This window comes from Otolemur garnettii, unplaced genomic scaffold (assembly GCF_000181295.1).
Source record: "Otolemur garnettii isolate 467f Iridium unplaced genomic scaffold, OtoGar3 scaffold00039, whole genome shotgun sequence".
Lineage (NCBI taxonomy): Eukaryota > Metazoa > Chordata > Mammalia > Primates > Galagidae > Otolemur > Otolemur garnettii.
The window spans coordinates 11146121-11160395 of NW_003852434.1; the positions used below are offsets into that span (position 1 = coordinate 11146121).

At 33.8% G+C, this 14275-nt stretch overlaps 1 protein-coding gene across 1 annotated transcript in view; it reads left to right on the plus strand.

The window, feature by feature from the left end:
• Positions 1-14275, plus strand: part of CNOT6L (CCR4-NOT transcription complex subunit 6 like) — a 75905-nt gene that overhangs the window by 44304 nt on the left and 17326 nt on the right. Inside the window, exons 7-9 of the mRNA XM_023513349.1 lie at positions 2035-2120; positions 5777-5934; positions 8022-8176. Coding sequence (XP_023369117.1) covers positions 2035-2120; positions 5777-5934; positions 8022-8176 — 399 coding nt within the window. The remainder of the gene's footprint in view (positions 1-2034; positions 2121-5776; positions 5935-8021; positions 8177-14275) is intronic.

The following is a 14275-nucleotide window of genomic DNA, read 5'->3' on the forward strand; positions in this document are numbered from 1 at the left end:
ATCCATGTGAACATGAAGGATGTAAAGTCTCCATCCTTCTTAATGGCTGCATAGTATTCCATGGTGTACATATACCACAGTTTGTTGATCCATTCTATTTCTAAATTTTTACCCAAGCCAACATAGGTAGGCTGCTGTTAAAGATCCCTATAGCTAGAAAGTATATATTGGGCTTTCCATTTTGAGGTAGATCGCTTGATTCTGGCAATGGCACTTCTAACAGCCATGATTTTCCAGGATTCAATCTGTTAAGCTAACGGTATGATTGTTTTGTCCTCTTGTAGTAATAGTCAGTTCTTTCCTGGCAAATATGGACTATGTGAAATAATGTTCATTTCACTCTGCAAAAAGTATGACTGCCAAATCAGAGTAACACACGTTAGGTAGACTTTTGAAGCATCTAAATGGTTAGCGACAGTTTAAAGATTTGGGCTGCTGGGCAGTGCCTGTGGCTTAGTGGGTAGGGCACTGGCCCCATATACTGAGGGTGGTGGGTTGCAACCTGGCCCCAGCCAAACTGCAACAAAAAATAGTGGGCACCTGTAGTCCCATCTACTCGGGAGGCTAAGGCAAGAGAATTGCCTAAGCCCAAGAGTTAGAGGTTGCCATGAGCCATGACGCCATGGCACTCTACTGAGAGTGATAAAGTAAGACTCTGTCTCCAAAAATAAAAATTAAAAAAAAGGACCTGGGCTGCTTTGGTTATAATTAACATAGCTTCATAAAGATAGTGTTTTATGTTTTAAAGGAATACATTTCTCAGCCACTAAACCATGGGCAAATCTGTAAACCTGAATTAAGCTTCCTGTAATTCCAAATATTTTTATTATTATTGTTATTAATTTATTTATTTATTTTTGAGACAGAGTCTCAAGCTGTCACCCTGGGCAGAATGTTGTGGCATCTTAGCTCATAGCCATCTCCAACTCTTGGGCGCAAGCTATCCTCTTGCCTCAGTTTTTCTTTTCTTTTTTCTTTTTTTAGGAAAAAGGATCTTGCTTTTGCTCAGGCTGATCTCAAACTCTTGAGCTCAAGCAATCCACCTACCTTGGCCTCTCAGAGATTATAGGAGTGAGCCACAGTGCCTGGCCCAAATATTTTTATTATTAAGGGAAAAGAAAATGGGGTAGTTAAATCTTAACTTAGTGAGTTTTTTTTTTTTAATCTGGTAATTGGGTATCATTCAGTTTCGTGGTATTGATAATCCTGTCTGAGCAATCAGTGATTAACAAGTACCTTTCTTTTTTCTGTACAATTCAGTTCTATCTGTATCTCTTGCTTTGTGTTGACATTATATAAAGAGAGTGTGAAATCAGGAAATGAAAACTACATTAGAAAATTCAATAATTTTTATTATACATATATATGCTTTTTTCTATTTTAAAAATATGTATTTTCATTCATCAATATATTAAAATTTCACATAACTTTGATTTCCCAGGAGGGAATAAGGCTGAGTCAACACAGTTTACATATGTAATTAAAACCAAAGATTCTACTAAAAATTGTGAATAGGTACTTTTCATAAATACTGTGTAAGTGGAAATGCCATTGATGAGTTTCCTAATGTTTGGGGGTTTTTTTTGAGACAGAGTCTCACTATGTCACCCTTGGTAGAGTGCTGTGGCATCACAGCAACTTCAAATTCTTGGGCTCAAACAATTCTCTTGCCTCACCCTCCCAAGTAGTTGGGACTACAGGTGCCCACCACAACGCCCAGCTATTTTTGTTGCAGTTGTCATTGTTGGTTAGCTGGCCCGGGCTGGGTTTGAACCTGCCAACTTCCGGGTATGTGGCTGGTGCTATAACCATTGTGCTTTGGGTACCGAGCCCTAATGTTCTTTTCTGATATTAGTTCTGTGCATTCTGCATACCTCGCCTTAACATTTGTGTTGGCTGCTAAATCTTCATTAAATATCAGCATTAGAATTTTAAGTCAGTTTGTTGGTCATTACAGCCAAATGGAAAACAGAGGTTGATTTGACACTATAAACTAAGTGATACGGATTTTAGAAACATATAGAAGTAACTTATTTACAATTTCTTTTCAGTTCATCCAGAGCAGCTTCCTCCGAGGCCATGGATTACATTAAAAGAACGAGACCAAATTCTGCCATCAGGTAAATAATTTTTCTCATTTTTAAAAATTTTTTTTCAGAAACATTTAAAATATTGTTTGTGCTTCATTATCTATAATTAACAAGCTCATTTTACCTCTTGCAAGTAGATTAGTTTAAAAATATAGATGGACGGACTTTGAAGAATCCACATTAAGATTGGCCTATCTACAAGCATCTTATGTCTTTCATAGTAATGCAGTGCTTGGCTTCAAATTTATTTTTGTAATACAACTTTTGAAATGGCATCTTTACATACAGTATTGGATGATTTAAGAAAAATAAATGATGAGTCTGAAAATTTTGAAACTACTTCTCTTTCTTGAGAAGTACACTAATAACATTTACAGAAGAATAATTTAGACTGGATATAAATTTGCTATATTGGCAACAAATTATGATACCAGTTCAGGAGTGTTGGAATAGTAGAGGGTGAGTATTCAAACAATATAAGGATATAGTACAGTATTTCTGGAATTGTAGAAAATATAAACCGTTATTATCTCTTTGTGGGGACCAAAAATGATTCGACATTTATAGGGCTATACTACATGTTAGATATTTTACGCTTGGGAATTCTATTTAAAATAAGTTATGAATTATTGTTTCACAGGAATAATAGTTTTCATTATAGCTAATGTCATTTTAAAAGTAAATGAAAATTTAAACTGTTTTAATGTGAGAGTTAAACCAGTCGTGGAATATTGCTGCTTTAATAATTTTTAAAGGGAAAATCAGTTTATTATGAACTATTTTGAACTATATAAAGCCCTCTGTTTTTGAGTTTGGGGCTTTTTTTTTTTAAGTTAAGAAAAGAGAATTAAAGACAAGTCATTTCTTTTAGTATTGGAAAATGTGTATGTAACATCTTTGGGAATTTATTTGCATTTTAATGACATGAGAAATTGTATTGTGTCTTCAGAGGTAATAGTTTTAAAACTGCCATAATCTGTTAGCATAGTATCAGCCTGTTGTAAGAGGCACTATGTCAGTATGCTCAAAGACAATGCTTCTGTTATCAGGATGCCCATTAATGGTCTAAGTGAAAGGAATATTCAAAGTTTTCTAAAGACTTGTGTGTTTATTTTATAATTGGCTTTCCCTAGTGTATAATTAATTATTTCATTACTGATGTTAAAAATACATACATATTACCAAAGTAATCTTCTTTTGCACACAAGTAAACATGATATTGAAAGCTTTCTTAATATTGCACAGCTACATTTCCATTTAGAAAAGAAGCAGTAGCTGGGTGGGAGGGTGCTCACACCTATAATCTTAGCACTTTGGGAGATCAAGGCAAGAGGATTACCTGAGCCCAGGAGTTTGAAACCAGACTGAGCAACATTGTGAGACCCCATCTCTACAGAATTTTTTTTTTTTTTAATTAGCCTTGCATGATGGTGTTCACTTGTACTTCTAGCTATTCCAGAGGCTGAGGTGAGAGGATTGCTTGAGTCTGGGAATTAGAAGTCACAGTGAGCTATGATGGTACCACTGCCCTCCAGCCTCAGCAACAGAGTGAGACTCTGTAAAGAAAGGAAAACTAAGAGAAAGAGAACAATAGAAACAAGTTTTTATTAGTTGTTAAATTCTCCAAGTAATGCATTCTGAGGTTTTACTTATTGAAAAACTAGTGTGGGCTTTTCTTGTGATATACAGTGCTTCCCTGAATAAAATCTGAGTGCTAAGAAAGTTACTGCTTACAGTGCCTTTACTTCTGATGCATAGGGCATGTGTATAATAACTAGTGAAAGTTATGGGTGATTTATAGCCAAAAAACTATAATGATAAACTATGTAGAACTCAAGCCCAGATAGTGGAAAAAAAAGGTATCAGAAAGAAACAGAATATGGGAGAGTAGTGATAATAAGCAATTTAGCTAATTTTCATTTCTGTTTGAAAATTGCTGGCTCATTCTGAGACACTGACACTGATATGAAGCGTTTTAGATATATTGTGGAAGTTGTGGGGCAGGGCATGATGGCTCACGCCTGTAACCCTAACACTCTAAGACAGTGGTTCCCAACCTTCCTAATGCCACCATGTATTTTCATTGTTACAAAGGGGTCTTCACGCACAGGTTGAGAACCGCTGCTTTAAGAGATTCCCAGGTAGAAGGAAGATTGCTTGAGGTCAGGAGTTGGAGAGCAGCCTGATCAGGAGTGAGACCCTTTCTCTATACACAAAAAAAGAAAAATTAGCTGGGTATGGTGACATGTGCCTGCAGTCCCAGCTATTTGGGAGGCTCAGGTAGGAGGATGGCTTGAGCCCAGGAGTTTGAGGTTGCAGTGAACTATGATGATGCCACTGTGCTTGAGACCCTGTGACAGTAACAGGGAGACACTGTCTCAAGAAAAGGAAAAAAAAAAAAACAAAACAAAACAAGAAATTGCAGTCTTAGGTTTTTCTATGAAACCTCACTTTACAAAGTGTTAGGAAAAATCTGAATAAAGCAGTTAATAATCTGCCTTGCTGCTTTTCCCCCTTACTTTCCAAAAGACATTTCAAATTCAGAGAAACAGAATAAGGTAAATGTAGTGGCTTGGAAACGGTTCTGGATCATTTCAAGATAAATAATCAGAATACAAATCAACTCAAACTGAAATTTAGCCCCCAGTGTACAAAATGGCCACCAGTCAGACCCCCAGAGGACCACTGAACTAAATTTCTCTTTAACTTCAATCAAGTGTTAACTTCATCTTGAATTAATCACATTTTATTTAAATAAGCGATTCACAACTGTATCTGTCCATTATAATCATGTGACTACTCGTACTCTGATATTCTGACTTAATTAGTCTGGAGTCAGGCCCTTAGTGTCACCTTGTTGGGTTTTTTTGTTGTTGTTAATGCTCTACAAAATGATTTTAGTGGGCAGTGAGGATTGCTGACAAAAATTGTGGCTTTTCAGACTTAAATGTGCACATGCATATGAATCACTTAGGGATTTTGTTAAACTGCAGATTTTGTTCAGTAGGTGTTTGTGGGGCCAGAGTCTGCATTTCCAAGTTTCCAGGTAATCTTAATACTGCTGGTATTTAGAGCCACTTTTGAGTAGCAAGGATATTGAACTGTCTTTTCCTATCTGTTAGTTTGCTCACCACCCTTTTATGGTTAAGGATGTTTTAAAACAGGAATTTCATTTTAGAAATATTTGACTGGCAAAAAAGATTCTCTTACAAGGAAATGTTGTTAGTTCCATACTCTTCTGCCTCAGAGTAGGGACAGCAGTAAGAGCCTCCCCCTGTTAAGTATAGCTATTTTGTTACTAAAAATTAATGAGATTAGAGCCCTTTAATTAAATGAAACCAAAATTTACCTTCATTTCATCTATTTTGGGAAGGGTTTCTTAGCAAATTACATGAAAAAAATTAGCACTCCAATCTGAATTTTTATTAAGATAAATTCTCTCAGAAATCTCAAATGTGAACTGGTAAGTCTGATTCAAGACAAGTGAAATAACTTTGATATGGTGGACTCCAGTTAAGTTCTGTTAGATAAGAGTTTAACAGAATCTTACTCTTGCCTAGACATTTTACAGTGAAGATGTTGGGGCGTGGGGCTGTGCTTGTGCAAGTGTACACACTGTACTGCTTTAGAAAAAGTTGCCTAATTTTGTCCCTTTTGTCTGTTGTTTTTTTCCCCCCACTTCTTAGCATCATTCACGGTTATGTGTTACAATGTGTTATGTGATAAATACGCCACCCGGCAGCTATATGGCTATTGCCCATCCTGGGCATTAAACTGGGAATACAGGAAAAAGGGAATTATGGAAGAAATTGTTAACTGTGACGCAGATATCATTAGTCTTCAGGTAACACCATAGAAATTAAATTGTTTTTAACTTAAAGGTGAACTTAAAGATAATAGAAGATCTTATCATTGGGAGAGGTCCTCTGTGCAAAGCAAAACTCAGAAGGACTATTTTTCTCCTTCTCTTTAAAAAAAAAAATGACAATTTAAATAAGCATTTAATACTTTTCCACAGTGAAACTATTTTGCTGAGTACAGCCATCCACTTAACATTCATTTACTGTTCTTTTAAGTGAAAATAATTTCATCTATTATCCATGTTAATAATTTACCTCATGAACAAATCATTGGTATTGATGAAAGAGAAAACACAGAAGATTTTACTCTTTTGGCAATATAAATTAAACTTATTTTGGAGTCTGTTAAAGAAAGTGTTTGCCCACAGTTGCTTTATAAAGATAAACATTTAAAAATATTATACTGTAAATTATTCATTTTCACTTTACTTTAGAATCCACCTCTAAAATTTAGATTTTTTTTGTTCTATAAACATTTTATTAGAATGAACTTAGCTGAAGAAACAACATGCATGTTTTTATGAATTACATTTTATTACTGCTTTTTATCCTTAAATGATGACACAAAAAGACAAGTAGTTTTTAGTAAATTTTTTAGTAACTTTGAAAGCATACTAAGTCCTTAAAGATTTAAAATTTTTTAATTGAAAAATTTATATGTTTATGGGGTACAGTGTAATGTTCTGATACATATATACATTGTAGAGTGAACGAATCAGGCTAATACATTCATCACCTCAAATACTTATTTCTTAAAAGTGTTTTAAAATTTTAAGTATTATACTTTCACACATTCTTTTCAATATATATAATTTGAGAGAAAAAATTATTTTAAATATTTTTTCTTAAAAAATAGCTTGATTTATTTTTATATTGCTTAGGAAATAACATGAAATAAATCTTCAACAATTAAAATTTCTTCTAAACACTGAGACTAAGTCAGATTTGGAGGAGGAGGAAAACAAAATTAGGATATTGTTACTTAATTGTCCACCTTTTGTTTGGTGTTTATAGTGATAACAGCTTCATATTCTTCTAAGTATAGTTTGAAGGATAAAATGTAGTAACCTTAAAAAATTGTTTTCTTATTATAAAACTAATTCCATATAGTATTATAAAGTGTTTATTCTAGGGAAGTTGAAAGTATTAAAAAAATATAAAGCATGATAGAGGAAAACATTTAATCTCATATCCTGAAGATTGTTGTTGTGTTAAGACACTGGAGTATTTTCCTCTGTTCATTTTCTTTTTATTCTCTTAACTATTTATTTATAGATACATTTGCAGAATAAACTTGGTATCACACTATTGTTGTATTTTGTTTCTTCTTTATTGCACTTAATGGATTTTCCATGTCACTAAAATTCTTCAGAAGCAATTATATGACCATATGTTAATTAAGCCTTCTTTCTATTATTAGACTAGTTAGGAGGTTTTGGTGTCAACCATAATATTATGAACATCTTCATAATAAATCATTTCTTAATATTTGATTATTTCATTTGGAAAGATTTGTTAAAAATATTTTGAGTCAAATAATAAAAAGATCTAATTTAATAATTAACACAGACCATTGGATGATTAGTATTTAGGTACCTAAAATTTTATTTTTGTTTGATCTTTTTTTTTTTTATCTTAATATTTCTCATTCTTTGGTATCATTCTTTTCTACCATAGTTCAGAAAGATAAATCATTTTAAAAATTACTTCTGTATATAAAATTTACTCTTCCCTACCACTTCATTGATCATATACTCAAATTGCTCTGTTTAATTACCAGTCTTGAGGAAGTAGACTATAGTAGAATGAACTCTAAACTGGGGGTCAAGAGGCCCAAGGTGCTCCCTTTACTAACTAGCGTTATGAACATGAGAAAACCATGCCACTTTTCTGGTTCTTTCATGTTTAAAAAGCTGCCATTGTCAAGTGGTAGCTGCTAGCGATAAAGAAAGATAGATAATATCTGTTGTATCAATTATTTTATTTTAATTACTCATAATACTGAAAATTTTGATATCTTAATCAGAGTTTTCCCTCTGTCATATAGATGATAACCTTTCTTTCATCTCAGGAAGTGGAAACAGAGCAATACTTCACTCTTTTTCTGCCAGCATTGAAGGAGCGTGGATATGATGGGTTTTTTTCTCCAAAGTCACGTGCCAAAATCATGTCTGAGCAGGAGAGAAAGCATGTGGACGGTTGTGCAATATTCTTCAAAACAGAAAAGTGAGTTAAGGAAACAAAGCACAATAGTGTAATCTTATATTTTAAAATTGTCACAATTTAAATTTGTCTTTCATTTGATCCTATATACTTGATCTTAGCCAAAAGGCCAAAAAGCGATGATTTAACCCTATAAAATAGACAAAAAGCTAGAAATCAAGAATTATACAAGTTAAAACTGTAATTAATGTTTTATTTCTTAGCCTACGAATTTGAAACAAGGATATTTATTGTATTTATGCTTTTATTGCCAAATTATACTGAAAATTTAAGAGAGATAGACTTGAATATAGTTTCATTTCAAAGTATATTTTCATGAAGTAAAATATTAGTTTTGGTGTTAAAAACAAGTAGTGCCTTTTAAGATTTCACAGTAAGTGAGCTGGGTTTTTCTGTAATTTGCTTTTTCAGGATCCTGGCCTTTTTCAGGATCATTTATTTTATCAACGTTTTATCCTTTCCAGTTAACATTTTGTACAGTTGTTTAGTCATTTATTCACTGAATGTTTACTGAGCATTGCTTTGTGATGTCCTGTTCTAGACACAAAAGTCGACAAGAAATAGTTTCTAATCTCACTGAAAGCTCAAGTCTGGTAGGAAAAGATACACATACAAGACAGTTACAATATCATATGATATATATATGAAGTAGAGATATGTTTAGGTAAGAGAGGGCAGGAGGGAGGCACAGACTGTGGAGGTGGGGAGCAAAAGGGTTAATTGGGACAGGGCAATGGAATGAAATATGTGAGGTCTGATATTGAATGAGATTGAGTCTCATGGTTAATAGTTTAGATTTGATATATTAGATAGGAACTCATCTATTTATAGGATAAACATTATACATCCTTGTTTAATACCTATTATAGCGAAGCTGGTTGGCATATTTACTGATATAGGCATATTATCAACATGGCATATTATTTTAAGTAAATGATTTCAGTGAATTTGGAAGATAGTTGGTCTACTTATTATTTATTTATACCTATTTTTATGTCTTTCTATGGATTTTTGGGGGAAACATCTTTGTTGATATATCCCATAGATTTTTTAGTAGAGAGATTCTTATTTTGGTTAATTAGTGCACATTCTTATAGTATTAGAGAGCAAAATAGACTAAATTTTTCTAGTATTTTGGTAGTTTTTCACAAATTTTAGATTAACAATTGCTTTCATAGTTACGTGTTTCTTAATTATGACAATACATTCTGAGAAATATATCATTAAGTGTTTTGTTGTTGTGTGAATGTCAGAGTGTCCTTACACCAGCCTACATGGTGTTGCTTTCTATACACCTAGGCTGAATGGTATTGCCTAGGCTACAAACGTGAATAGCCTGTTATTATACTAAATACTGTAGGCGATTGTAATGCAATGATATTTGCATATTTAAACATATCTACACATAGAAAAGGTAACGCACTGTGCTACAATGTTACAGTGGCTACACCTATCATCATTAGGTGATAGGAATTTTTCAGCTCCATTATAATCTCACGAGACCACTGCCATATATGTAGTCTGTCTTTGACACAAACATCGTTATATGGCACATGACTATTCTCCTGGAGTGTTTATCCAATATCAGCTCTTTTCTAATTTATATGGATTGTCTTAATATTTTTTGTCTCATTTAATTTTAAAGTAATTTTCTGGGAAGGGAAGGGAGGTATGGATCTATTTCCTTATTTTTATAGACAAAGAAACCATGACACAAGCAAGTTAACTTGCCCAATTTGCACAGTAGTCTGATTTTATAGTCTATGCTTTTAACCATTATGATATACTGAATCTTTAGGCTTCTTGTTTGAGCTTCCCATGTTACTTGGACCTCTTATAATTACTTAATTTGAAAAAACTGCCTTGAATTTGACATTTGTTTCCTGGGTTCATACATACATTTCCTTGAAGCACTATAATTTTAAAAAATGCACTGATAACATTGAGACATCTAATATCAAGCTCCTTTTCCACCTGCCATTGCTTATTTCAAGATAATACGGAAGATTTTTATCATTCCCTTCAGAATTTTGAGAGGAAATATCTAAAATTTCTTGGTAATTTCCTAGAGATAGTAAGGTTTTGAAAACATGACTATCACTGTTATCTAGGAAACTATAAAGACTGGATATTGCACATTGATTCTTGAATTACTAAAAATACTGTGAACTAGTTAAGTAATGAGCAAATAGGAAATACTCAGCTGTGTTGTCTGTTTTTCTTCCCTTACAAACTCTTTTTTTTCCTAAATAGTAGCATGGACCTGGTAACAGATGAAGACTCTGAGTGTGACACATCATTATATTATACCTCTAATGAATTTCTTTCTTGGAATGACAGAACTAAATATACCTCCCTCTGTCTCAGTACCAAATGTTTATCCACGTCATGTTAGCCAACTGTCCAATGCCAAACTATTTGGAATTTAATATAAAGTACACTATCCTACCTTTATTCTTTCTTCAGATTGAAAAGATAATGCAAAGAAAAGACTGAGTTCTGACACCAGATGTTTCTCCTGTTTATTTAGCTGTATAATCTTAAACAAGTCACTTATCCTCTCTGGACCTGTTTCCTCATTTGATATCCTTACCTTGCCAAGATCATTTTTGTATATAGTTTACAAAACTAACAAAGCTAAATATAGCTGTAGATGAGTAATTTGACTCTCTGTACTCATTCTCCAAGTCTTATTCTTCTAAAACCACAGTATCTGATAATTCCTAATCTTCGATGATGATTGTTTGATTGTGTGTGGGCAGTAATGTACACAGTAGGTAACAGTAAATGAAAAGTATAATAATCACTATTTCTAACAAAATCTAATAGAAATCTCTCAGCTATCATGATGAGTCTTTAACAAAGACTAGGACACAGGTCACCAATATTCAGATAAGTAGAATACACTAAAAATTTCTTAAATCACATTATTATAGTTTAATTTACTTTGAGGGGATTCAGAAGCTACTTCAAGATTTGCCAGCAATTCATACCTGTAATCTCAGCATTTTGGGAAGCCAGGTAGGGGGGATTGCTTGAGGCCAGGAGTTTGAGACCAGCCTGGACAACATAGCAAACCCCATCTCTAGAAATGAATAAAATAAGATTTGGCAGCTTCTTTTGGTTGTCATTATGAATATCAATAATTAGATGGATAGAGATATTAGAAAATAGAATTTTGATTGACAATATACCAGAAGCCCTTTATTTCAACAAGAATTATCTAAAGCCCAAAGCATTTTATTAAACACACTAAAGTATTTTTTGCTGTATTTTTTCTATAGACCAGGTCTACTACTTGAAGAAATTCAAAATGGGAAAAAATAGAGATAAAAGCATACCTGTAGCATAGTTGCTATTCCTGAGGTTAGCAGTTTTGATCTTTTGATCATGCTTTATTTCAAATCCGTAAGAAAGGGAAAGATGAGAACAGCAACTGAGAAGAGTGTGTCGGTGACACTGTGCAGAGGCAGTCTCCCTCATAGAACTGGAAGCTCAGCTTGTCATGGTGCTTACTTCTTGCTGTAGTGCCCCTACTTTGTAACCTGCTTTCTGTCTCAGAGGTACTGGTAAGCTCGTGTCCTTGCTTTTCCCCCTATAGTTGTGGAAAGAGGGCCATCAGAGGTTATAGGATGGTACCAAAATGTCATAGTATCATTTCAAAATGCCATAGTGCAATGCTCCCATTTACTGGTCTCTCAGTTATTAATTTCTTGTGTCATAAGTGTTGGTTGCATTTAGAAGTTTTATTTTATTTTATGATGGTCTCCCTTTGACACCCTTGGTAGAGTGCCGTGGGTCATAGCTAGCAGGAACCTCAAGCTCTTGGCCTCAAGTGATCCTCTTGCTTCAGCTTCCCAAATAGCTGGGACTACAGTTGCCCACCATAATGCCTGGCTAGTTTTTAGAGATGGAATCTCACTCTTGCTGAGGCTGGTCTCGAACTCTTAAGCTCAAGTAATCTGCCCACCTTGGCCACTCATATTTGATTTTTTTTTTTAATGAGATTTTGATTTCTGGCTTCTAACACTCATTTACCCATTAATTCAATCTGAATCATAAAATTAAAGCTTTGTGCAACAATTTCCCTACCTTTCAAACATGAATAATAACTGTTCCACTTAAGTTTCTCGTAGAGGTAAAATGATGAAGAATGTGGGTATGCTTAGTGGATAAAAGAGCTGTACGGATATAAGGCAATGTTTATCCACTTTATTATTTATTGTAGTTTTAAGCTTACCTTTCTTTAGTGAGCTGTTTTCTGGCACGCCCATGATTACTTAAAGGGATCCAAGAGTACCTTTTATACTGAATGGTTTGGTTTTAGGAGTGCTTGCCTTAAGATGAGATCCTCAAATGGTTAGAGTTAATTTTGTTGATTATATTATCTTCTTTACTCTGTATTACATTGTTCCTTTTTACTTATAAATAAATGCAGGGAGGGGAATATTGCTTAAGTCCTTTAGGTTGTTTGGTTTCTTATACTTGGCATTGACTTTCCCCTTGCTAAGCATTAATGTAATTATATCACAGCCCATAAAATTATTTTAGACTATAAGTTGGTAAGAAATTGAGTTATATCTTTGTGTGAGGGACTATTTTGGATATGTTCTTCCTGTATATGAAATAGTCAACCTAATAATCTTTAACAAATCATGTAAAAAGAGGCTTTTTTTTGGTTATGTCAGTCTTCATTTAGATATGTTGTTTCTTGTATTCATTTGACCTTTTGTTTAGATTTTTTCAAAAAGTTGAATATACAGAAGAATTCTTAGAATGCCATAAAATAAAATAGCATCAGGAATACTGCTTATAACATCTGTGTACCTGCCACAGAGTATGAATAGTAAATCAATAAAAGTATTGAAAGAGCGACAAGTTTAAGATTTTACATATACCAAGGCTTGGTGGCTTGGATTCATGACTGGAAAGTAACTATTATGTCTTATTCCAAAGAAACATCTCATAGAAAGAATGAAGAAGACCTTATATTTCAAAATGTTACCTGTGTGGAAATCTGAAACAGAGAGCAGAAGCAGGATGGATTATATTTGGTTTTTATGGGAGGGGAAAGTAAGAAGCATGTTAAGGTAGTATGGGTAGAATATAGATAATTATTTGTTACTATCTTATAAATATGTAATAAATGTATTTTATAAAATAAACACAGAAACAAGAAGAATTCTAGGATAGTACAGCTATCAGCATTAATACTGGAAATCTCATTCTTTTAAAAGCAGAGTATTTGAGAAATTCTTAAGGTTCAAGAATTGTATTTATACTCAAGAGGACACTATCTTTGGTTCCTTAGTTTTCAGCTATCTCTTTGGTTCATCAACTCTTGGTGAAGTTGAAGTGTTAAAATTTGAGAGAGTGAAACTCTGTCGTAAGTGCCAAGGAAAGGAATGTTAGTTATAATTACATGTGTACCTTGTTTAGAAAAACCAGTTTTATTTTTTCTGGACTTTTGAAACCAAAGAAACTAAGAAGATCAGGAGTTTTAAAAGTCAAAGGATGCTTGGTGCCTATAGTTGAAGTGGCTAAGGTGCAAGCCACATATACCAGAGCCAGCAGGTTCGAATCCAGCCTGGGCCCACCAAACAACAGTGACAACTACAATCAAAAAATAGCCAGACATTGTGGTGGGCACCTGTAGTCCCTGCTACTTGGGAGGCTGAGACAAGAGAATCACTTTAGCCCAGGAGTTGAAGGTTCCTATGAGCTGTAATGCCATGGCACTCTACCCAGGGTGACAGCTTGAGGCTCTGTCTAAATAAATAAATAAAAGTCAAAAGAATGTTAGGACAATCATAAATTATCAATGAGGAAATAGTTGAGGGAATCTAATAAACCCAATAATTGTGCAGGATTCGTTTCAAGAGAATTGTTTTTTAAATGAAGAGAAATCAAAGCAAGCATGTGCTTTTAAAGTCTTATGAACCTGTGATTATCTTATGAACCTGTGATCATTGCCAAGAAAATTAAGAAAAAGCAAAGGCTTGTTGAATGCCGTTAAGGAGGGCATTTTAAGTAACATGCACTGTAAATAGCAGGGAAGGAATAGACATATTGTGGATTGTGTAATCACCAATTGATGATCAA